Here is a 26,423-nt window from a genome sequence, read left to right on the forward strand (position 1 = left end):
AAGAGAAAGGGAGGAGAGGGAAAGATCATTCCGAGCCGAGGGCAGTGAAGATCCCGCTTTTGGATGGGCCGTGTCGAAGCTTCACATAACGATTGTCCTTTTTTAAAAATGGTGCTTTTCTTTAGCCGTCACTTACCCACGAGGACATAGCTTTTCCTTTCAGAACTGGCTCTTACAAGGCCAGGAGGGACCAAGGAGGGCAGCCTCTCTGGAGGTTTAGTAGCTGTGACCCTGGATTGAGTTGTTGCAGATTTACAGCGTGTACACAGCCCCTGCTAGGAATCCACGTTAAATAAAAGGAAAAAAGTGGTCAAACACCACAAAGCTATGAATTACCCTTGAAACTGGGAACACACACTTTTTATGTACTGAGGGGAAGTCTTGAAAATAGGAGATCAGGACTTAGGGTTTTCAACTGTTTCTCCCTGATCTCGAAAATTTCGTGGGAGAGGGTTAACAATCTCCCAAGAAGACCCTGTCTTCAGATAGATACATCATTCTATCAGAGGCAGACCATAACCTTGGACTCCACCAACGTTTATTGAGCACCTACTATGTGCCATGTGTCGAGGGGCTGCAGCAGTGGACAAGGCAGAGCTAGCCCTTGTGTAGCTGCCGGGCACTGGCATTAGGCCCCTCTAAGAATTCCCAAGAAGGAAGGGCCACCTACCAGGGAATGCATTGTCCCTGCCTTGCCCTGGCCTGGCCTTATTACTTAAAGTTTATCCGTGTTGGGACTTCCCTGGTGGTCCAGTGGTTAGGACTCTGTGCTTCCACCGCAGGGGGCATGGGTTCGATCCCTGGTCGGATCCTAGCATGCCACATGGTGTGGCCAAAAAGAATATATGATAAAATTTATCTGTCTTTCTCGTGGAAATATCTTTGCTGGTTTCCATAAGAAATTCCATCACATCAAGGCTCTTAACAATTTCCCTTTTTTTCTCTTTTTTTATTTCTTGGATTTGGGAGTGTGGGGAGGGATCACAGGAAGAGGCCACATTGTGGTCTGGGTGGTCCCCAACATCTTGCTGCTCTCACCTCCCCTCCCTTTACCTCTCTCTAGCTCCCTCTCTATTTCCAGTAACCAAAAATGTCTTCCTTTGTCTCTCCCAGAAAAGTCCCGCCTGCCCTCACATTCCTTGGTTTCTTGCTTTCTGCTTAAGCAGTGTGTTGAAGAATAGTTTCCCCCCAATAAGATTAGTAAAATGGCTCCATCTCATCACAGATGGGCGGGGTACCCCCTGAATCCCAGGCACCCCTGTCTTTGTCTTACCAGCGCAGCCTACCAAGAGGGAAGAGATACTCCGGGTCAGGGCAATGGAATCCAAAACACAGAGCAACTTGTGTCCTGAGTATGATTCTGTTGACAGTCCTGCAGGCTGCTTTAGGAGTCCCTTTCTGTCATCGGAGGCCCTCCCACCCTGACACACAGCATAGATTCTCTTTCCCAAAGACAGGAAGGTAAACCTTGATCTCCCCATAGGAGCAAGGCTGACCAGCACCACGTTCCGGCTGCCTGTTTATTCAGTGCACTGGCCTGGAATGCAGCGGATTCGGGACACGCTCTCCTAAGCTGACTGCTTGGGTGTGAAGCCCAGTTCTGCCACTTACCAACTCCTGAGCTAGTGATGTAACCTCTCTGTGCCTCGGTTTCCTCATACGCAAAGTGGGGCTAGTGATTTGTATTCATTGGGGCTATCATAAGCATTAAATGAGATGGTACATGCGAATCACTTAGAACAGTGCCTGGCCTCATTAAATGTTACCTCGTAGTATCATCCAAGCAGTTAGCAAACAAAACTCAGGAAAACTGTTTACTACAAATTCCTAAGAACTTTTCCTAAAGAGGTTATGTCCTTTCAGTAGTTGTATCACCAAATTCCACTGTGTTGGTATACACTCCACTCTGGGTACGATTTCCTTTGGGCCTAAAGGTTTACATTCATTCAGTCAAGATCTTTGCTGAGTACCCACTACGTGCCAGGCACTGCTCTAGGCCCCAGGGGATACCATATGGAATAAAACAGACACACCTCCTACTTATTTATTTATTTATTTTTCTGGATTTAAAGCTGGTTAACACTTATGTATTTGTTTGGTTGTTTTTTTTTTTATTGAGGTATAGTTTATGTACAATATTATATAAGTTTCAGGTGTACAACATAGTGATTCACAATGTTTAAAGATTCCATGCCATTTATAGTTATTCTAAGGTCTCCCAGTCTTAAGAAGTTTGTGTTCAAGAGTAGTGAGATGGGGCTTCCCTGGTGGCACAGTGGTTGAGAGTCCGCCTGCCGATGCGGGGGACGCAGGTTTGTGACCCGGTCTGGGAAGATCCCACATGCCGCGGAGCGGCTGGGCCCGTGAGCCATGGCCGCTGAGCCTGCGCGTCCGGAGCCTGTGCTCCGCAACGGGAGAGGCCACAGCAGTGAGAGGCCCGCGTACCGAAAAAAAAAAAAAAAAAGAGTAGTGAGATGGACTATAAATTAGCAGATAAGTGACAAGGTTTTTTTCAAAGAGTTTTTGATGAGTTTTTGCTGAGGACAGAAAAGGAGAAGTGATAGAAGCATTTTAGAATGGGTGGTTAGGGATGCCCTTTCTAAGGTCATGGTGTTTAGGCGGGCATGATTGACAAAAGGAGCAGGCAGCTGGGGACTTCCCTGGTGGTCCAGTGGTAAAGAATTCACCTTCCAATGAAGGGGACGCAGGTTTGACCCCTGGTCTGGAAACTAAGATCCCACATGGCACGGGGCAACTAAGCCCACACGCCTCAACTACTGAGCTCACACGCCTCAACGAGAGAGCCCATGTGCTGCAAACCTCAGAGCCCATGCGCCCTGGAGCCCGCGTGCCACTACTAGAGAGAGAAAACCCACAAGCCACAAATAGAGAGAAGCCTGCATGCCACAGCGAAGAGCCCGCTCTGAAATGAATGATCCCACATGCCTCAGCGAAGATCCCGTGTGCCACAACTAAGACCCAATGCGGCCAAAACTAAAATAAATAAATTGTTAAAAAAAAAAAATGGAAAGAAAAAAAGCAGGCAGCTGTAGGATCAGGAGGAAGAGCTTGTGCAAAGGCCCTGAGGCTGGGATGAGCTTGGCATATTCCAGAGAAAGAGGAGAGCAGTGTGGCTGGAACACAAGGAGAGAGAAGTTTGGAGGTGGGCAAGAGGAAGTTATGGGCCAGGTATGGCCAGCACCCAGCAAAACCATCCAGAACTTTCTTGACCTCTTTTTGCATCTTCTCCAGTGGTCCATCTTTCTGTCCTCAGGTGCCCAGCCCACTCTGCTCAAGTCTGACGCTAGCACTCCTGGGCTCTGCCTTCCTCCCCCTTCTCTGCTCACTGGCATCTTTAGGAAATTTACAAACCAGGCCAGCCACCAGCTATGCTGGAAGCTACAGCCAGGTTCTTGGAAAACTTAAGGCGACCTCCCACCGTTAAGACTCATGCAAATCCAAGTTCAAGTCCTCGCTTGGCCACCAACCACAGTCAGTGGCCCTGGGTATGTTACTTAACTTCTCTAGCAGCCTTTGTTCTCTCCTGAGAAATGGGGAGGAGAATAAGATTTCTGGGAGGATGAAATGAGATACCATATATCAGCTTTTGCCAAGCCTGGCACATAGCAAGTGCCTAGAAAAAAAAATAGGTACTTCTTTTTGATGATTACGTTTTCCGCCACTGCAAGAGGACGTGCGGTGAAGGAATCAAGAGTTGCACCTGTGTGGATGTAGTCTCCCCTGCTCCTTACTGTAAGGAATTTCAGGCTGCTTGATCCGCACGATGGAGCCCAGCATGATGATTGCTACAGTCCGCAAATACAGGTGCTGTTTCCTTCCCAGAAGCTTAGGGGCTCGTTCGCAGAGCTGGTGGACAGACAGCCCAGCAGTGCCCACACTGGGCCAGTCAGCATCTAATGAAGTGACTTGGACACTGTAAGTAGGAACTGAAAATGACACGCGAGGCCACGTGGAAGGAAGGGAGCCCCCCACCCCCACTGGAGCACGGCCCACCACCCTCATCCTTCCACGCTTCCCGGAGCACTCAGCCCTTTGAAGGAGAGAGAAGAGGTGGTGCAGAGCTTTCAATGAGGAATCAGCCAGACCCACTTTGCCACGGGCCTAGCTGGAGGCAGAAAGAGACGCACAGGCCCCCAGGAGCGACCCACCACTGCCCGTTGTCACCAGATGCCACCAGAGACTCTGTGGTCATGTGGCTTCGAGCAGCCCTCGCTCACACATGCTGCTTCCCTGCCATCCAGCCGACTGCTGTGTGTGCCCTGCCGTCTGAGGCAGAATCAACATCAGACATCAGGAGGCCGGGGATGCAGCCAGCGCGGGGCCAGGCGCGGCAGGCCCTCCGTGGGAAATGTCGGCATTCGCCGTTGCTCCTGTCCACGTGGGCCCTCAGCGAGCAGGTGGTCCAAATAGCAAGAAACTTACTTACCCGCCCCCCGCCCCACTTTCCCGGGGTCCTGGACCCAGTAATAACATCTTCCTGAAGGGTGATGGATCTGTCTTTAACCTTGTCCTCTGTGGCAGGTGTGTATTTGCATGGCTTCCAGAAGCATCTCTCAGCTGCGCGCTTCCTGCCTGTGGACGCTTTCCCTCCTGGGAAAGCGACAGGCCCTGCTCAGCGGTGCAGCCCCCTCTGCTCTCTCCTCCAGCTCCTCTGGAAACCCACTAAGTTGTCTTAATTACCATTCCTCCTTGGTCTCTGCCAAGAAGGGGGCAGATTGAAAATTGGATCAAATATTTCCTGTGGTTTCTTTCTTTGTCCCTCAAGCGCTCATAAAAGTTGTGTTTTCATGCCACTTTGGGCTATGACTGATGACTTAAAGGCACAGCCCTCACACTGCATGCCAACATGCGTTGTTTTCCAGAGGCCAAGGGAAAGAAGAGAACTTCGGTGACAGAGGGGGAGTTTATCAGGGGTTATGGCGCTGTCACCCTCTGGGTGACCTTACTGCCTGGTCAAGAGAGGCCAGCTGCCTTGAGAGACAGACTTGGCCCTGCAGGCAGCCTGTGCACACACATCCCCCATCGGGGTTGGGTCACGGGCCTTCTGATCCTCTTCCAAGGCTCTCTGCAGATCTATTAGACAGAACGTGCCAGGAAGCAACCTTCTTAGTCCTTCAAGCACAGCACGGTCCTCCAGGCAGCCTGGAATTGATCATGATGGGATCCTGGAGCTGAGGAAACAGATGTCCCTGGTGCTAAGCCTGAGTTATCAATCCCCAGTGCTGGGGCATGAGAAAGCAACTCTGGCCAGGGTCTGAGTTCTTGGAAGATGGACTCTTCCTAGTGTCAGCCAGGCTGCCGTCTAGGATTCCTAGAGAGCAGAGGCTCTCCAGAACCAGATGGCCTCCATGCAAACCAGCTTCTTACTGTGCTTCTGCTCTCCCTGCCCTGGAAAGCAGTCTCTGCATCTGGCTGGCTTGATCCACCTTGTGTTTCTAGCCTCCAACCCTCCCCGGGTTATAGCAGCCGTGAATGATGCTATGTGACGCTGCTTGGTATATGTTAACCTGTGAGGAGGGTAACTACATATTCCAAACGGGAGCACTCTCAAGAGCGAAAGGAGGAACAGAGGAGATGGAAACTAGGACATCCCTGGGCAGACTGGGATAGATAGACACCCTACACATAATAGGTTGGAACTCGGCCGACAGAAGATGCTGCCGTCCTGGGTGATTCTCTCCCACCGCCCCTAAGAAATGGAAGCATTTGCTGGTACTTTACTATAATCTTGGGAGGTGAACCAGGAAGGAAGAGAAGCATGAGGTTAAGAAATCTTGAAGGCTGTGCTGAAATAACACATGAAATAACATATAACACAAATAACACAAATAACAACACATGTTGAGGCTATGCCTCAACATTTCAGTAGCTTGATTTTTTTTCATGTGTACAACATTATAGTGGGTTGGCCAAAAAGTTCGTTCAGTTTTAAGTAAACATAAAAGACACATTTTTCATTTTCACCAAGAACTTTACTGAAAAATGTATTCATTAACCGAGTGAACTTTTGGCCCAACCCAGTATTTCAGCGTCTGTATGCACTGCAGTGTGCTCACCACCAAAGTTTTGTTTCCATCCATCACCATACAGTGGACCCCCTTCACCCATTTTGCCCTCCCCCACCCCCCTTCCCCTCTGGTAGCCACTACCCCTTTTTTCTATGTCAGTGGCCTAATTTAGTAAGTGTTTATCTCTTGCTTGTGTCAGTATTTCCAGCTTCCCTCCAAGTTGCTAATCTAGGATCCAGGCCACTCCTATCTTGTGACTCCATCATCTTGGGCTTTAAGAGAACTCTGGTTCTCTCTAGAGGCAGATAGGTAGGGAGAGTGAGCAAGTAGGAGGTGGCACAGAACGTTTTATGGCAGGGTCTAGAAGTGGAGCTCATCCCACAGCACATGTTCCATTGACGGGAACACTGTCACGTGCTCCCACATAAAAGCAAGGAAGCTGGAAAGGAACAAGACACTGATACAGACAGTGACCGTCAATCTCTACCACAGTGGTCACTAAGGAACAGTGTCAAAGGAGGAAAAGAGGGAAGACAAGCGACGGAGCAAAGAAAGTCCAAAGAAAGAAAGTGTACATTGGACATCATCCTGTTGAGAATTTTTTAATTTAATTAATTAATTTATTTATTTTTGGCTGTGTTGGGTCTTCGTTGCTGTGTGTCGGCTTTCTCTAGTTGTGGCGAGCGGGGGCTACTCTTCATTGCAGTGCGTGGGCTTCTCATTGCGCTGGCTTCTCTGGTTGTGGAGCACGGGCTCTAGGCGCGCAGGCTCAGTAGTTGCGGCTCGTGGACTCTAGAGCACAGGCTCAGTAGTTGTGGCGCACGGATTTAGCTGCTCCGCGGCATGTGGAATCTTCCCGCACCAGGGCTCTAACCCGTGTCCCCTGCATTGGCAGGCGGATTCTTAACCACTACGCCACCAGGGAAGTCCCTCCACTGAGAGTTGAAAAGGTGAAGTCATAATGGCTGTCTAAAGTCACCTCTCAAATCTTGATGATCTATAGGCAGATTCCTTGGGCCACAGTGTCCATCACGTGCACGTCTGGTGGTGCATGACTGAGGCTTGCTGCCTGTAACTCTGCCCCTTTCTCTTCTATTCAGGAAAGCACATTAGAAGACAAGGGAGGGCAGGTGATTATTACTGGAGACAAAACCTTCAGTACATGGCAACTTAGTTTCCTTTCAATGGAATTCATTTACAGATTCAGTAATTTATGCACTTAATATTTTACAAATATTTATTGATCAAACTCTGCTCAAGATGAATTAGACACAGCAATGAATTATCATCATGATAGCAGAAACTTTCAGGGTGTGTTTACCATATACTGAGTACTGACTATTGTAAGCACTTTACATGGTTTGACTCATTTAATCTTTACAACAGTGTTTTGCTGTATTGTTATTATGTTTTGAAATTATACCCATTTTAAAGATAAGGAGACTGAGGCACAGAGAATTGAAATAGCTTGTGCAAGTGTCACAGCAAGTAAGCAGCAGAGCGTGGGTTCTAATCAGGCAGTCTAGCTCCGAAGTTCTCAGGCTTAACCACTCTACCATGCAGAAGAAATCCCTGCCCTCCTGGAGTTTACATTCTTCTGAGTAGACGGACAATAAGCATAAAAACATTATATCAGGGCTTCCCTAGTGGGGCAGTGGTTAAAAATCCGCCTGCCAATGCAGGGGACACAGGTTCGAGCCCTGGTCTGGGAAGATCCCACATGCCACAGAGCAACTAAGCCTGTGCGCCACAACTACTGAGCCTGTGCTCTAGAGCCCGCAAGCCACAACTACTGAAGCCTGTGCTCCTAGAGCTCGTGCTCCACAACAAGAGAAGTCACCACAATGAGAGACCCACGCACCACCGCAATGAAGAGTAGCCCCCGCTTGCCGCAACTAGAGAAAGCCCGTGCACAGCAACGAAGACCCAACGCAGCCAAAAATAAATAAATAAATTTATTTTTCAAAAAAAAACATTGTATCATTTTAGAGGGTGATAAGTGCTTTGAAGAAAATAAAGCACAACAAAGAGATACAGGATTGGGACACCTCAGACCAACATGTCCCAGTGCCCCTGGCTCACAGATTCTTCCTTAAATGAAAACTGCTCTCCGTACTTCCGTGGAGGGGCTCCGAGGAGCCGGCCAAAATAGATGTCCGCTCTCTCCTCTGACAAATACCTTTTCCAAGAGTCATTTGATTGGTTGGACAGCGTGCACTGCTGCTGGTCCTAAGCCATTTCTGTGCCCCTGGGCTGGGCAGCCAGTTCAGCAAGAGATGACTGATGCCCAAATTAATAATGAGCAATGGCCCCATGCAAGTAACCACCTTCCCCCGACTTTTCCTCGTGGGAGTGATAACCTGGACCCCAAATGAACTATATCCTTCTCACCTCGGCACCGAGGAAGTTACACTCATTCCTCTGGCTGACAGCAGTTTGTAGACATGGGTCTGGGTAGTCGGAAATTTACAAGCTGCTAAGGAACAAATGCTCTGGTTACAAAGGGCTCCGAAAGGAGCATCAGTTTGTCATATCACTGCAGATCATTTATTTTATCCCATAAAGACAGCTGCAACCAACGGGCTCTGGGGTAGAGGGAAGCTAAATACAAACATTCGTTTCCTGAGAGATGGAGGAGATTTCCACTTCCTACGCAACGTCCCTTGCCAGGCCCCCAGATACAAAAGCTAGAACCATGTGCTTCTCTTCTGCGATCCTTGTGATTTGCAAATAAGTGACTCAGAGTCACAAGGTACTTCATAAAATGGTTATTATCTTCCAGGCACTGCCCTAAGCATTATCTCATGTCATCCTTATAACATCCCCAAAAGGTGGGTGTTATTATTCCCTAGTATGCAAACCAGGAAGAGGGTGAAAGATCCGCCTCACTTCAAACAGTAGCAAATGGCAGTCAGAATTCAAACCCAGGTCTGTCTGACAGCAAAACCTTTGTACCTAAGCTTATAGACTCTTTTGGTTTCAATTATCACATTTCAGTTGGGAAAAGCTGGCAATTCTGCTGACAAGGAAGTCCCATTAGTAGATTTCCTGGAGTTTCATTCTTTGAAGTTCGTGAAAGGGGTTACAGTGGATGTCAGTAACCCACATAACCCTTTTGATGGCAGGGAAAGTGGTGAGAGAGAGCTTAATCCCACAGTGGTGGTTTTTATCTGCTAAAGACCTACACTTTGAATGTTCTCTGGAAGTCAAGGTGCAAATGACTTTCCTGTGGAATGATTTCCCAAGAGTTCGCAAGATGATTGCATTTCTGCTGGGGTCTTATTGATTTTCTCATCAACAAGTAAGAAACATGGGTGTCCTCTTTGCCTTTCCCTTCATCCTCTCTGTCCAGCCCATGGTCAAGCCCTGTCCTCTCTTCCCTAGAAATGTTCCTGCAAAGTTGTCCCCTTTCCTCATTCACTGTCCTAATCAAGACGCCTGTCACCTCACACGGGTTTCTGCAGTTGCTTGCTAACTGGTCTTTCTGCTGCTTTTCATTCCCTCTTCTAGAACACCTCATAGCCTGCCTGCAAATGAATTCCTCAGAACATTCCTCCCATCACGTCGTCAGTCACTGCTCAAGGATCTTCTGTGGCTCCCACTTGCCTGCCGCAGGATTTCACCATTCCCTGGGACAGGCCCCTTTGGATCACACTTGCTCTCCCATTCCCCTCACCCCATTCCTGGTTGCCTTCACCCACCACTCTGTCTTCCACTGATTGCTTCCAGTTCTGAGCCTGGTTTCCATTGAAACAGAGTTTCATAGTTAATTGCTGGTCGATGGGAGGCCAGGCACTGTGAGGGCACTGCACCTAAACAGATCTAGGTCCACATTTTTGCTTGCTCACTTGGTCACTGGGTGACGTTTGATGTGTTGCTGGACTTCTCTGAGCCTCAGTTATCTTATCTGTAAAATAAGATACCAATAGTGCCGATCTTACAGGGGTTTTGCAAGAGTTGAATGAAATGATGACGACGACGGTGGTGGTGATGACAGCGCGCGTGTATTTTGTGTTTGCTTTGTGCCAGGCACTGTTATCAATATGATCTTATTTCTCACAACAAGCTATAACATAGGTACTGTTATTTTCAGTTTTGCAGATGGGAAAATTGAGGGAGGGACAGGTGAAGCTAATAAGTTCCAGATTCTCTCCCAGGTAGTCTGGCCCCTCAGCCCTCTTTCTTAACTACTCTGATATACCACCTTCCTTTCGTGAACGATCAGTCAAGGGTATCTGGTAACATAGGTTCATAATTCTTTACCTGAAACTCTTGAGTGCCAGATGCAATTTGGATTTCAGAATTGGGGGAATTATTAAAAAGTTATACTTGGCATATGCTGTGTATCCTATAACACCCCAGTAGGGACTGGAGCAAAAACCCATCTCTCTCTCTCTCTCTCTCTCTCTCTCTCTCTCTCTCTCTCTCTCTCTCTCTCTCCCCCCTCCCTCCCTCCCTCCCTCCCTCCCTCTCTCCCTCCCTCTCTGCCTCTCTGCCTCTCTCCCTCCCTCCCTCCCTCCCTCTCTCCCTCCCTCTCTCCCTCTCTCCCTCTCTCCCTCTCTCCCTCTCTGCCTCTCTCCCTCTCCCCCTCTCCCCCTCTCCCCCTCTCCCTCCCTCTCTCTCTCTCTCTCTCTCTCTCTCACACACACACACACACACACACACACACAGGAAAAAAAACCACAAAAGCGAAAAAGAGATTATGGCCTTATAGTCATAAAACTATTAGCAATAATTATAATAAATGGTGACTGTTATTATTACAACTTTCATGACTCTCGTTTTACTTACAATCAAATGAGCTTATAGTAAAATGTACTCAGGAGTGTCTCTCAGTTAACTCATGGGGCTGGAGGGGAAGGTGCTTGTTATGGGACCAGGTCTGCACCCTGTGTCACGTGCTCTCTTCTTTTCCCAGTATGACTTCATGGAGCGTCTGGACGGGAAGGAGAAATGGAGCGTGGTCGAGTCACCCAGGGAACGCCGGAGCATACAGACCCTAGTTCAAAACGAAGCCGTGTTTGTCCAGTACCTGGACGTGGGCCTGTGGCACCTGGCCTTCTACAATGATGGCAAAGACAAAGAGATGGTTTCCTTCAACACTGTAGTCTTAGGTAGGTACGGGATCTCTGAGGTGATATGTCAGGAAGGAAAGGATGGAAGTGTCTGGCTTCTCTGTTGAAGGCGCATCTTCCAAGGTGGTCCTACTATGTAGGGGACTAAACCAGCATCCTTAATTTAGGGTTCCTGGTATCATCCACCTAAAACTAGCCCTGATTAAAATATGAATGCTACTTAAATCATGAAAAAGCCACTGTGAGTACCGGGGATTGAGTTGCAGTGAAGAGCTTGGCTCCAACCACCTGGCTCAAGCCCTGGCCACACAACCTAGGCAAATCATTGGACTTTTGTCAGCCTCAGTTCCTCATGGTAAAACAGAACTATCTAGTCCCTCCTTATAGTGCTACCGTAAGGAGTAAATGAAATGTTACAGGTATAAATCCCTAAGCAGCCAGTAAATACTGACCATTTGTGTCAGGTCACAATTTTTCTCAAGAATCAAGGAAAGCGCAAACTAAATTTCTTTTTAAAAACCTGAAAAATAAATCAGGAAAAGGATATAACCATAAGAGAGAAATCATATCTTTGTTCCCAAATCGGTAAATCTCAAAAAGCTTGAATTAAGCACTTGTCATTTGGGGCATGTTTTATAGCAGTCCTTTTTAGTAGCCATTGGGGAAAAGCTAAGATTTTATCCAAAATTTCCCCTTATATGTGCATACAAACCTGTAGGAGTGCCACTATTTTGAGAATATTTCATGAAGTTTTCTAAAGCAAGCCCTAAGAATTTTAACAATCATATCACCTATAAATAATTTTCATAACATTTATTTTGTCATTAGGTTTTAATCTTCTTACTAATGATAATAACTGATCCTCTCTGAATCAGGGCAGATTTTTAGACCCATTTCACAGAGGAATTAACTGAGGTTCAGGAAACTGAGTCCCTCAAGGTCCCAGGATATGGAAATGGTGGAAATGGCATGGACTCCTGGGCCTCATTCATTGCCTTTCTGCAACACCATGTTGTCCCAGCAGCGTTTAGTTGTGGACCTCAAGTTTCACTAGAGAAACCTAGATAAGATGGTTGATCCAGGATTAAATCCTACCTTTTCTTTCCCACATCCTACCTGGGAGAGTCACTAAACTCCCTGAGCCTCAGATTCATCGTTTGTGGGAAGGTAATGACGATATCTCCGAAGGGAGGGATGATGTGACTTCACGTACTGAACCTGTCTGGAATGGAGCTGGTAGTCACTCGTGAAAGCTGATGATTTTTTTTTTAATATTTATTTATTTATTTGGCTGCACTGGGTCTTATTTTCAGGATCTTCATTGCAGCACACAGGATCTTTAGTTGCGGCATGTGGGATCTTTTAGTTGCTGCACGCAGGATCTTTTAGTTGTAGCACGTGGGATCTAGTTCCCTGACCAGGGATCGAACCCAGGCCCCCTGCATTGGGAGCGCAGAGCCTTAGCCACTGGACCACCAGGGAAGTCCCAAGCTGATGACTTTTTAAGAGCGCATCTTGTACAGCTGTTTTTCTATTGACTGCATGTTAAGAACTTCTCTGTTAGTTTCATGGATTGCACTGAAGAATTTCCCTGATTCTTGAAAGAGAACCTGAAGTTCAGGTGGCAGCCACAACTTCAGAATGGTACAAAATCAGGTGGGATTTGGTATTTACCATAGCACTGAAGTTAATGCTTAGTCCCGCTGTTAAGGAAAGATTGGCCCTAACAGGGTTAGCCAAATGCTCCTTTTAAAGCAGTGCTTGGCATGCCAGAGCCCATGGGCCAAGTCTGGCTCACTGCGTATTTTTATAAATAAAGTTTTATTGGACCACAGCCACATTCATCTGTTGACAAATTGTCTGTGGCAGCTATAACAACAGAGTTGAGTGGTTGCAGTGGAGACAGTTTGGCCCATAAAGCCTAAATATTTACTCTCTGTCACTTGACAGAAAAAGTTTGCCAAGCCCTGCTCTACACTAATGGCATAAACTTTGTATCAGGAAGGTCACTGGAGAAGTCTTCCACCGTTAGGGAAAGTTCCCAGGAGCATGTTATGTACCAATGAGGGAAAAAAAAAATAATGTAAAAGGATAAAAACCAGATCACAAAAGAAAGAAACTGGCAACACATTTAGAACTAGTTTGAGATGGTAAGATAAAGAACAATCTTTTGCTTAAGAACATGATGGGAAATGATATCCTTTTGGTCACCTTGTGTGTTTTTTTAAAAAAACTTTTTGTAAATCTTTTTTTTTCTAATTTTTATTCGAGTATAGTAGATTTACAATGTTGTGTTAGTTTCAGGTGTACAGTAAAGTGCGTCAGTTATACATACACGTATATCTACTCTTTTTTAGATTCTTTTCCCATATAGGTCATTACAGAGTAGAGTAGAGTTCCCTGGTGCTATAGAGTTGGTCCTTATTAGTTATCTATTTTATAGGTAGTAGTGTGTACACGTCAATCCCAATCCTCCAATTTATCCCCACCCCTTTCCCCCTTGGTAATCATAAGCTTGTTTTCTACATCTGTGACTCCATTTCTGTTTTGTAAATAGGTTTATTTGCACCATTTTTTGAGATTCCACATATAAGTGAGAGCATGTGATATTTGTCTTTCTCTGTCTGACTGACCTCACTCAGTATGACAATCTCCAGGTCCATGCATTCGCCTTGTGTTTAAATGCAAAGACTTGATACACATGACAGCAAACCCCACACACAGCAGCTGGCTTAGCTGGAGTCTATAAAGACTCAGTGGAATGATTAATAACAAAAACAGTAACAACGGCACATCTGTAGAGAGTTGACCATGTACTAGCTCCTGGACTTGGCCCTTCTGGGGTCTAGATCAGTTAACCCATAGAGTAGTTATATGAGGTCATTACTACCAATATTCTGTTTTCCAGTTGAGGAAGCCCAGACTCAGAGAAGTTAAACAAGTTGCCCAAGGTCACACACAGCTAGTAAGGGGTGGAGTCAGGATTCAAACTCTCCCAGAGCCTGTGCTCTTAACCACTGGATTGCTTTGGATTCGAGCCAGATAAATCCCTTTCGCCTTCCACACAGCAAGTTGTCTGGGGGCCATGTTATCTAATAATGGCTTCTGCCCTCCGTTGCCTTTATCCACATGGACACAGACAGTGGTAGTGAGATGCCCTTCCCCCAGGCCATTACCCTCATTCGCCTGTCGGAGCTGGGAATAGCAATTCTCCCCAGAGGATTTCTCTCGTCTGGACTGTAGCTCAGAGAGAAAGTCAAAGGTTATCGGCCTAATAGTTGGGCAGACATCTTGATAGAGCAATGATAGTAATTGGCCTGAAATGTAGGGAAAAGTGCAGTGTTTTATTTGGTTCAGAGATTCTCCCACACATATCTATTATCGGAACACACTCCATCGAGAGCAGCCAGGAGCGCCAAAAGCCCCTGTGATATGAAACAGAAGGAAGGATGTTAGATGGGTGTTGACCGGCCATCACACTAAATATACCTTTGACTCAGGGATGTCTTTTGTGTTTTGGAGAGAAGCAGCCTGCTTTCAGAAATGAGTTTCATCTCAGGGTACAACAGAGTGGCATTCTTGAAGCACGGTGCAGATTTCGGGGAGGCCAGCCTCCACTTGTATAAAAATCCCATTTCCTGGGCTATCTCTCATCACATGCCTCCTTGTTTCCTCAACAAACGTCCAACCAGGTTGACAAAAAGGAAAGCTGATAAGATTTCAAGAGTAATATTTAATTGGGTGTTAGAAAAAGGGGACTGAGAGAGGTGAGCTCCTTCTCTATTTCAGCAGTACTACATAATTGTTTCTTTCCTCAAAAACTGTAGAAATGCTTCAAAGACAAGACCTGGGCGGGGGGTGGCATGGTGAGAATGTAAATTGATACAGCCACTAGGGAGAACGGTATGGAGGTTCCTTAAAAAACTAAAAACAGAACTAGCATATGGCCCAGCAATCCCACTGCTGGGCATATACCCTGAGGAAACCATAATTCAAAAAGACACATGCACCCCAATGTTCATAGCAGCACTGATTACAGTAGCCAGGACACGGAAGCAACCTAAGTGTCCATCGACAGATGAATGGATAAAGATGTGGTACAGATATACAATGGAATGTTACTCAGCGATAAAAAGGAATGAAATTGTGCCATTTGCAGAGACGTGGATAGACCTAGAGACTGTCATACAGAGTGAAGTAAAGTCAGAAAGAGATAAACAAACATCGTATAATATCACTTATATTTGAAATCTACAAAAATGATGCAGTTGAGCTTATTTGCAAAGCAGAAATAGAGACAAAGACGTAGAGAACAAACATGGATACCAGGGTGGCGGGGAGGTGGGATGAATTGGGAGATTGGGATTGACATATATACACTACTATACATAAGATAGATAACTAATGAGAACCTACTGTATAGCACAGGGAACTCTACTCATTGCTCTGTGGTGATCTAAATGGGAAGGAAATCCAAAATAGAGGGGATATATGTATACGTATAGCTGATTCACTTTGCTGTACAGCAGAAACTAACACAACATTGTAAAGCAACTATACTCCAATACAAATTAATTTTAAAAAAAGACCTGGGGAAATTGAATGAAAAATACTCTTCACGGCAGTTTTTGCTCATTTTGGATTCTCCCACCCTCTGAGATGCGTGCGCGTACACACATACATACACACACACTTCAACTATTACTTACCAAGGACCTACTGTGTGCCAAGCATTGAGAATACCTGGGTGATCAGTTCAGCTCTGGTCTCTTCCTCATGGAGCTTGATGAGAGAAGACAGATAGGTAAAAAGACAATTGTAGGAATTAGGGGAAGATAGAGGAAAGGGTACAAAACCCAGGTTGAGGGCAGTAGGGAAGGAAGATGCCTAGAAGCTAAATGTTTTCTAAACTGAGACTTAAGGATAAATACCTCAGCTAAAGGGCAAGGAGGCCTTCCAGCCCAGCACAGAGCCTATGCAAAGACCGTAGTCCTTTTCCCTGGGACTGTGGTAGCAAAGAGCTTCCTCTCTTCGATGCTCTGTCTTTGAGGATGTTAGGTTGGAGAACAGGGAGATTTCCACCAAAGCATCCCCAGACCCAGATGCTCAGTGAGAACCTAACTCTAGTTTGCTGTCCGAGTGACTTCTGAACATGCAAGCTGGATAATGTCATGTTTCTGTTGAAAATTTTTCGCTTGCTCCCATTGGTCCCAGAATAAAATGTAACTCATCCACATGGTCTCCAGGGCCCTAGATGATCTGGGTTTCTCCAGACTCATCTTAGGTCACTCTCTTCCTTTTTAGCTACCCTCCAGCCACGTGGGATTCAGTTCTGCCGTTTTCCACCTCAGGGCCTTTGCATCAGCTCTTCCTTCTGCCTGGGATACTCTTTCTTGCTTGCTTTTTTATTTTTTTTATTTTTTTTTGTGGCCATGCTGTGAGGCTTGCAGATCTTAGTTCCCCGACCAGGGATCAAACCTCGGCCCACTGCAGTGGAAGCACAGGGTCCTAACCACTGGACCGCCAGGGCATTCCCCTGCCTGGAATACTCTTCACCTGGCTGTTCCAGCTCACCCTTATATGTCACCTGCATAGAATAGAGACGCCCTCCCTGACTGTCCTTTCTCAGTAGCTTCCACCTCTTACTCCCCATCACAGTGTCCTATTCTCTTCAAAGCACATATCACAATTTTTATTTGATTTGATAATTTTTTTTTTGGCCTGTATTCTCTGTGACAGTGGAAGTTCTGTGAGGGCAGGGACTGTGTCTGTCTTAGTCACCATTGTATTCACCAATGTCTTGTAGGGTGCCTTGCATATAACAGTTGCTCAGTTAATAAAGTAAACCCGGGCTTCCCTGGTGGCGCAGTGGTTGAGAGTCCTCCTGCCGATGCAGGGGACACGGGTTCATGCCCCGGTCTGGGAAGATCCCACGTGCCGCGGAGCGGCTGGGCCCGTGAGCCGTGGCCGCTGAGCCTGCGCGTCCGGAGCCTGTGCTCCGCAACGGGAGGGGCCACAACAGTGAGAGGCCCGCGTACCGCAAAATAAAAAAAAAGTAAACCCTATGTCAAGGACTGTGACAGGTCTGAGATCTCACCGTAATTGTCAGCTCACACAGTAGCCGGCCACAGTCTCATAGATGTTATCAGAAGAGGAGGTGCTCCTGGGTCAGAGACAAAAGACTTTATTCCTCAGAGCAATGTAATATCCACAGTATCAACATATGTACCAGTTCCAAGCCCCAGTCCCCGCAGGGCAGCACAAACAGAGCCGGGTGTTACCCACACAGGCAGTGGGTTACATGACAGGAGAGAAACTCTGAATTTACTGTCCTTGAGTCTCCAAATGGGCGGTGAGCCTGCTCATTCTTTTCTCCAGAGGGAGACATTATCTTTATTTATACTGGACAGTAACTAAACTTGCCCTTTGCTCTGGAGACAGACACTGTCTCTATCTCCCAAGGCTGTTCACTATACAGACAGCCTTTAAAAAAAGATAGTCCAGAGCTAAGCAGTCAGTGCCTCTGCTCATAAGACATTCAGGAACACGAGACACCCGTGGCAAATTGTCTCCTAACATCATGTGAAATTGCTTTTTGACCTGCAAAAGCAGCTACTTCATATGATTCAACCTAATGCTTTTTGAATGAAAGAAGGAACGGAGGATGAATAGATGAAACAAATCAATAGCTACTTAGATGCTTCTCAGCCCACCTTTATTCTGCCAACCTCAGGGAGTTGAGCCTGCAGTGATAATTGTTAGACACTAAAGACATTGGCTTGGGAATTCCCTGGCGGTCCAGTGGTTAGGACTCTGTGCTTTCACTGCTGAGGGCTCGGGTTCAGTCCCTGGTCAGGGAACTAAGATCCTCAAGCCATGCAATGCAGCCAGAAAAAAAAAAAAAAAAGGAGAAGAAGAAAATAAATTGGCTCGATACTGATTTTGAAAAAGCAGATACACTGATTGAGTTCTCCTAGTGCCGGAAACCAACCACACCCGGATTCCGGCAGAAGAGAGCTGAGAAGCGAAGCACTATAGAAAGAAAGCACTACGGAGTGGTTTGGTTTTTCAGTCCAGAGTGGGAATAAATGGGAAATTCGGTTTAAAGGAAAACCTCCCTTACCATTCACAGGTGACTCCATTAGGGACAATTAGACTTCCTAGTCTTTTCATGCATATCACCAAGCCAATGTCCCCAGCTCCCCAAGGACTGTGTCATGTCATCTTTGGGGCATAGTGGCTTTTGATCATCTTAGTAATTTAGAACCTGAAAGTCTAAATGTGTTTATTTGAATGTAAGGCAAAATTAGGTTAATAATAATCATAATTTTAAAAGAGTATGACTCCTTCTGTGCAGACCCAAATCAACATGAAAAAGTTCCAAAATTATCCCTTTGAAGGCATTACTTGAGGGTACACATAGCAAGGTAAATCACGAAATAAGATGGCTACACAGGTTAGAACAAGGGTGAACTCATCGATTTTCATGAAAAATAAGATCTGCAAAAAGCTAGGCATAAAAGACCTTTTGTACCACCCCAAACCTACTACTTAATGAATCCCCAAATCACGCCAAAATTGATCAGTCTTACGTATTTAGACTTCTCTTTCTTTAACGCAGGGGATTTTTTTACTCTGTAAATCTGAGATCAGGAGCCACCACTGTCATTTAGAGAATCACTCTCTATCCCTAAGGCTAAAAGCTGATATCCCACATCTCAGACCAAATCTCAGATTGACAGGATGATGTTGGGGCAGGGTGGGGCTTACAGTGTTTAAAAACTTGCCAGCATTCAGTCTTGGAAAATTGTAGTTTTTAAATCCAGATAAGTAGTTTCTTTTGAAAAAGCAAAAATTGCAGCAGTATTAGCCCCATATTCCTGCCTGGGCTAATCACACGGAGAGCAGTGGTTACATCCATGCATTGTTCAAGTTGCCCTAGTCCCCACCCATCCCTGTTCTCCTCCTTCACTCACTTCTCCCTACCGGTCCTCTGTAGGCACCTGAGGTTACTACCACTGCTCCTGAAAAACAGTGGATGGCTGACTATTAAATTGCTTCACCAGCAGGCAGAGAAAAAAGTAATTGTTCAATTTCTCTCTTTTTCAGATTCAGTGCAGGACTGTCCACGTAACTGCCATGGGAATGGCGAATGTGTGTCCGGGCTGTGTCACTGCTTTCCAGGATTTCTAGGAGTAGACTGTGCTAAAGGTATTTACCACCACTTCCCTGCTATGACTGGAAAATAGAAAATAGGCTTCTCAAAAAGGGGTGGGAGAAGGGGCACCAAGGTAGCCTCCCCAGCAAATTCCACTGGGATATCTAGTAAACCCGTGCATGCTACACGTCCTAATGCTTTGGCAAAGCGTAGACTTCGATGTGTGACAACTGGCCAATATACCTGTAAGAGCAGGGCAGGTATCCTTGCCATTGAGGTGTGCTGAGAAGAAAGACTTGCTAAAAATGAGATGGTTAGATTTCCTGTAAAAGCAGAAGTGAATTACCATCGCTCCTCTCTTATAATCATTAACGTCCATGAAATGGAAGATTAAGCATCTCAGGGTTAGTAAATTTCATTCATTCTGGCCAGCTATGCTCTTAATCTGGGGAGTGCTATTTATCTTGGCTGAATTGGTTTTAAATTGTATTATTAATTTATCTACACGGCCTTGCACAGGATGATGGGGGCCCTGGGATTCTTGGGGGGAAAGTATTATAAGAAAGAAAATGACTCTCACAAGAACAGAGGACTTAGGACTGCCTACCTAGCTAGCAAGAGACCTTGAGGCTGACCTTCAAGCAGTGCGATCGAGTGCAGCGGAGAGCAGTTTCTCACACTTTTTAGACATGGTATGTGCACACACACACACACACACAAGTATACATTCTAGATAAATACAACCGTAAAATTAAAATGAGACGTTCACAAACAACACTTCATGTTTCTTTTCTATTCTGTACCGTTTCACTTTTTATAAATGAAATCACTGACTACGCTGATTCCCCCCCCCCGCCAGTGAGTCTGAAAAACAGTGATGGAGAGGTTCCAGGCCCTTGCTCAGGAGTCAGGCATTCCTGGGTTCCAATCCCAAGCTCAGCCATTCAGGATCTCTGTGATCCTGAACAAGTGATCTGACATTTCTGAATCTCCGTTTCCTCCGCTGGGAAAGTGGGGAATTCCTTCCTAAATTCGTCGTGAGGATGGAATGCAAGAACACACCCCAAGCTCTTAGCAGAGCACACTGTGAGCCCTCGGAGGGTTTAGTCTTACCATCTTTTATTTACATAGGTCATAGTATATTTACTTATACATTCATATAATATTTTCATCCTTTAATGTGCTCCTCATTAAAAGAGCATCCTACCTTGACGTTCTGAGAGAGAGGCAGTCATTAGTCAAGCCGCTCTGGAAAAGCTAAATCACAATGGCTTGGGGAAATCGTATTTCAGATACTCACAGTATTTCAAAGATTTGCGATGCCCATCCTTCTGAATGCTGACTGATCAGTGACTAGGACTCTTTTCAGTGCCTGAAGTTCTGGATTTGGTCGCGCGTGTGTGAGACTCATTCCTAGATGATACCACCTATGGATACATTCCTAAAGATTTGGTAAAACCTGTCAGACGCAAAAGGAGAAGAGAGCACGAAGCCACTGGACCGTTCTCTTGGCTGCCTTGCACCTTGGCACGCTCTGCCCCGGGGCACGTGGACACATGCCCAAGCAGACACTGGAGCCTGGTGTTCCTCGCAGCCAGCCCTTTGCTCCGGTTCTGAAGGGCTCTGATGAGGCAGGTGGATGACACCCTGCCGCACGGTTGCCATGTACTTTTCAGAACGAAGGCTTTAAAGGAGGGAAAACCTCAGTAGCATTCGAATGGCTTTCCTCGCGTAATCTAATTTCCTAGGAGTGAAGGCCTTAATGAGAGGAAGGACAGAATAGTCCTTTTATCTGTGGCTGCAAATGGGCTGAACCCTCAGCTGCAGGGCCTGTGAGCTGTAAATGTATATTAACACTGACACACATCAATGTATTATTAATCCCCAAAAACGTGTGTGCTCTGACTGCACATCCAGGGATCAGCCTTTCAGCCCTAAGTACCCCGGCCATTTAAGAACTCTTCACTCTCGATCCATTTGCAGATGAGCGTCCACTCTGCATTATGGATCTGTAATGGGGTGTGCATTTAGCTGCTTAAAAGGCCTCTCGGTGTGCGTTTTGCATTTACCACCTGTACTGTGGCCAGGCGCGCGCTCTGAGCGTGCATTAGCCATGGTATATAATTGATCCTCACGAAACAAATATCGAGTGGCTGTTAAGAGTAGTTCCTCCTGCACACTCAGAAGCTGTTCCTGAAATCGGCCTCTGAACCTGTATATTTTAATTCAGCTGTTGATGCCTACAGTGGACAAAATTGAAGCGTTTAGAGATTAAAATTGCTTTCTCCTTGTTTCCCCATCTATTCTTGGCAAAGTTGGCTTAAGAATGTCAGGAGTAAGCTTCTACCGCTTTGCCCTAAAGATGTTGCTTCCTTAGTATTTTTGAAATTTAAGCTACTTCATTAATAATGATGGTGTTTGGAAACACTCTAAACCCTTGTTTCACACACTTTGCTCTTTCATGTACCACCTTTATGTTTGTTGCCAAATTCGTGGGCCATCAGAATTTTTATTTCCTTCACATATTTCTTTGAGTCTGCCCATTAGGTTTACACAGATGAATTTATTTTAAAAGGACTCAGGTCAAAATGAAAAGTTAAAAAAGAGAAAATTGGAATCCATTGCAATAAATAGGAAATGTTAGTGCCGCCTTTAAATCTACTGAGAAAGGAATATTTCCCTTTTTTTAAATTTTATTGAAGTATAATTGATTTACAATGTTGTGTTGGTTTCTGGTGTACAGCAAAGTGATTCAGTTTTATATATTTTTTCATATTCTTTGCCATTATGGTATATCAGAGGATACTGAATATAGTTCCCTGTGCTATACAGTAGGACCTTGTTGTTTATCCATCCTATATATACTAGTTTGCATCTGCTAATCCCAAACTCCCAATCCATCCCTTCCCCACCTCCCCCTCTGCCTTGGCAACCACAAGTCTGATCTCTGTCTGTGAGTCTGTTTCTGTTTTGTAGATATGTCCATTTGTGTCATATTTTAGATTCATATAAGTGATATCATGTGGTATTTATTTGTCTTTCTCTTTCTGACTTACTTCGCTTGGTATGTTAATCTCTAGGTCCATCCATGTTGCTGCAAATCGCTTTATTTCCTTCTTTTTTGTGGCGGAGTCATATTCCATTGTGTGTATATATATACACCACATCTTCTTTACCCATTCGTCTGTTGATGGACATTTAGATTTTTTCCATGTCTCAGCTATTGTAAAGAGTGTGCTGTGAACATAGAGTGCATGTATCTTTTTGAATTACAGTTTTGTCCAGATATATGCCCAGGAGAGGGATTGCTAGCTCATATGACAACTCTATTTTTAGTTTTTTGAGGAACCTCCATACTGTTCTCCGTAGTGGCTGCACCATTTACATTCCCACCAACAGTGTAGGAGGGTTCCCTTTTCTCCACACCCTCTCCAGCATTTGTTATCTGTAGACTTTTTAATGATGGCTGTTCGACTGGTGTGAGGTGATACCTCACTGGAGTTTTGATTTGCGTTCCAGAAAGGAATCTTTGCACTGCCCTGAGCAATCAATCCCAGTCAGCTTCTCACACATTCATTTCACATCAAGAATCCCCACATTGGGTCCCACTGTATATACAGCACATGCGAAGCAGCCTGGCTCCTAGATAAATTCAAGCCTTGAGCATCTCATCTCCTAAGTATGGGCTCCTGAAAATAACAAAATTCACTACCTACACCTGTGTGATATAGCGAGCACCCAGTAAAAACAGGCACACAGATTGAACTCTACCAGCTTCAGATGGGTAAACCTAATGCTTAGCTCCTCGTTTACTTGTGGTCGCTTAAGCCTCCTTTTCGGATAGTTTTAATAACAACTAATAGTTATTACGTATTAAAGATGTACCAGGCATTGTGTAAGTACATAATACATACTACCTTATCTGTTCTCATATCAACAAGGTGAGATAAATCCTATTTTAACCACCACCCCCCCCAATATTTTAAGCTTTTTATATTAAAAGCATTTTTGTCTTGCAGTTGAGTTGCAAAAATGCACATAGAGTTCCCAGAGTTCACTCAGCTTCCCCTAATGTCAACATTTTAAATTATCAAAGTTCAGTTAGTGAAACCAGGAAATTAACATTGATCGATGCTATTGACTAATTCACAGACTTGTTTCCAACTTTGTCCTTTTTTTTTTTCTGGTCCAGATCCCACATTGTGTTTAGTTGTCATGTCTCCTTAGTCCCCTCCAATCTGCGAGGGCTCCTCTCTCTTTTCTTGTCTTTCATGACCTTGACCGTCTTGAAGAGTACTGGTCAGGTATTTTTTAGCTTGTCCCTGGATGCGGGTTTGTCTGATGTTTACTCGTGATTAGATGGAGGTTATGCATTTTTCACAAGATGCTATGCCCTCCTCAGTGAATCCTATCAAAGATGCATTTCTGATCTTTAACAAGAAAAAGATTCAAATGGGGTTGTGTGTGTGAGGGTATGTGTGGTTGCGGGTGTGAGCATGTGTGTACCTTCCCCTCACCCCTCACGCATAAGGCAGAGATGCTTGGGTGGCCGTATCCTGTTGGTCCAGCACAGTCTGTCAGTGACTATGACACATCGCTACTCACAAACAACTTTTGAGCCCAGGAAGCTCATAGGTGTTAGCAGGGAGTGACCTGGAGCAGCCAGGGTGAGGTAATCGAGCTAGCAAGTGCAGAGAGGAGAGAGCTGGTCCCGAGGCCCCTGCTACCCTGAACAGTGCATGCCATCTCCCGGCCGTGGCCCACAATCATGTCCCTTCTTTCTTGATAAAAGCCCTTAGGAGGTCCCGAGCCCAGGTCCACCCGCATCACAAACTCGCATTCCCCTTTGTTCCTGCACTGCCAGCTGTGCCCAGGATGCCTCAGGTCTGCCAGTTTCTGCTACTGCAGGCAGCCGGCATACTCAGGCCCTCCTGCCAGAGGGAGAATTCGCCACATTCCCATCACATCCGAGCGGCCGGGTGTATGTCCGAGTGACAGAAACGCGGATTTACTCTCCTGACCTCATGCTGCACCTCCCGTGCCCTCAGATGTGCGGTGCAGACAACAGCTCCTTGTCTCCTGATAAACCTGACAGTCTGCATCAGGCATCTGACGACATCCCCACAGTGAACGGAGGAAGCAGTCGGCATGAATTTGCAGGGCATTCATTCCTCAGCCCCCACCAAACCGGGGGCTCCGAGGGGCTCAGATGTCAAAGTGGAACTGACCCTCACCCCAGAAGAATGTATGAGGGTTCTAACACCTTGTTCCAAATCAGTCAAGGGGACCAAACTTATTCGTGCGTCCAGCAAACGCTTATCATATGCCTGCACTAAGCACCAGAAATACAATGATGGGCAAGAATGCCAGGGCCTGCCTTCTGCGAGCTTCCGGTCTGACGGATGCACGTGATAAGTAAGTGGGAAATGGAAGCCTAAGTCCAAAATGCCGGGTTGTGGGCTCTGAATGCTATTGTAGATGTTATTAAGGAGACGATAAGGAAGTTCTTGAAGCAACGAAGTGTGGATCTATGAAAATAGTCAATTAGTATCGGGGAATGTGAAGAAAATTCCATGGGGGAGAGTCTAGTAAAGGAGCTACACTGAATAGTGTCTTCTAGCGTAGAATTTCATTAATTGCTTAATGCCATAAACAATCTGTTCAGATTCAGAGCTTGAGGAAAGATGGCATTTCTTTCCCAATAACTCGTACCATTTTCCGTCAGGTGCCTCTCTTGTCCAGCTAGAACCGTGCTTATGATTCAGTTATTGTTTAGTTTATGTTTTTTTCTGTTATTACTAATCCCCTTGCATGACTTTCTCATTACTATACTTCTATGCTATTTGTTGTGGGCTAGATGCTTTTTAACTCTGATTCCTTTTTCTTTCATTGACTTTTATTGAAAGGTCTCTCAATGACTTAAGATGCTTCCTTGGGTCGCGTGTAAAGCAGTTTTGCCTTTCGGAAGACATCCAAGGCTTCTGATGATCTTGTTTTGACACTGGCTTCTCAGATGGCATATTTGGTGCTGAGCTTAAGGCCCCAACCTGCAGTAGAAACTTAACACACCAGAGCCTTCCTTGTTCGGTAATGCGTGTTTAATAGCGATTAGAAACGACAGCGCCCGCTGCAGATCAGCTGTCAGGGGAGGCCCAGAAATGCCACGACCACGGGAACATGAAGTCTTCTTTCTGGGGGTTGGTCTCCGCTCCTACCCAGTTTGTGTGGAGCCTTGAAAAGACAGAATGGGGATCTTGCCAGTTTTCTCCCATTACCTGGCAAACGTACCCACTACTCAGTCCTTCTCGGCCAAGTGCTAGCACAACAGTCAAATCATCATCGTCGTCGTCATCGTTGCTGACATGTGTTGAGATTTTACTATGAGCCAACCACTGCACTGAGCAACTGCATAATTATCTCATTGAATCATTACTTGTCCTATTTTATAGATGACTGTGATCCCCTGTTACAGAGGAGGAAAATGAAACACAGAGAGGTTAAGTAACATGCTCAAAATCACTCAGCTCATAAGCGGTATTACTAGGATTCAAACCAAGCAATTTGGCCTGCCCTCTTAACGCTAGGCCAGCCATGAGATGGATTCACCTCAGAAGATGTGAGGCGTAAGGAGGACGTGCTTTGCAAGTTTGTGTGGCAGTTGCACACTAGGATTAGGGTTTGAACCCCAGAAACCTTAAGGAGAGGAAACTAGGGTTTACTAGGTAGAGAGTGGCAAAGCAGGCATTTGAAACAAAGTCTGTCTGACATCGGGGCCTGTTGCTCTGAGCCACTGTCCTCCCAGCCCCAAGCTGGGACATCCTATCACCTCCCTCATCTTATCATTTGCCAACTCCTATTTCATCGACCTTCAACCCCTTGTTCTCCTGTCCTCACAGCCACTGCCCTGTTCACTTGGCCACCAGCTCTCCCTGATGGCATTTCTCCTACTCACCACCTGTGGCGTTCTCCCAGCGCTCTTAGGAGCATGACACTGCTCTCCCCAAACACCTTCAGTGGCTCCCAGTTGCCTCCCACAGTGGTTGTCAATCTTTGGTTTAAAGACATTTATCTGGGGAGATTGTTAAAAATGCGTACTCCCAGGCTCTTCCCCCATGCCAGCCGGTTCTGAAGCAGTAGGACTGGTGTGTAGCTCAGGCACGT

The 26,423-nt window shown here is 45.8% G+C and overlaps 1 protein-coding gene across 1 annotated transcript in view; it reads left to right on the forward strand.

The window, feature by feature from the left end:
* Positions 1–26,423, forward strand: part of TENM2 (teneurin transmembrane protein 2) — a 1,157,329-nt gene that overhangs the window by 953,792 nt on the left and 177,114 nt on the right. The window contains 2 exon segments of the mRNA XM_060144169.1: positions 10,948–11,143; positions 19,214–19,315. Coding sequence (XP_060000152.1) covers positions 10,948–11,143; positions 19,214–19,315 — 298 coding nt within the window.

The sequence above is a fragment of the Lagenorhynchus albirostris genome, chromosome 3 (assembly GCF_949774975.1).
Source record: "Lagenorhynchus albirostris chromosome 3, mLagAlb1.1, whole genome shotgun sequence".
Taxonomy (NCBI): domain Eukaryota; kingdom Metazoa; phylum Chordata; class Mammalia; order Artiodactyla; family Delphinidae; genus Lagenorhynchus; species Lagenorhynchus albirostris.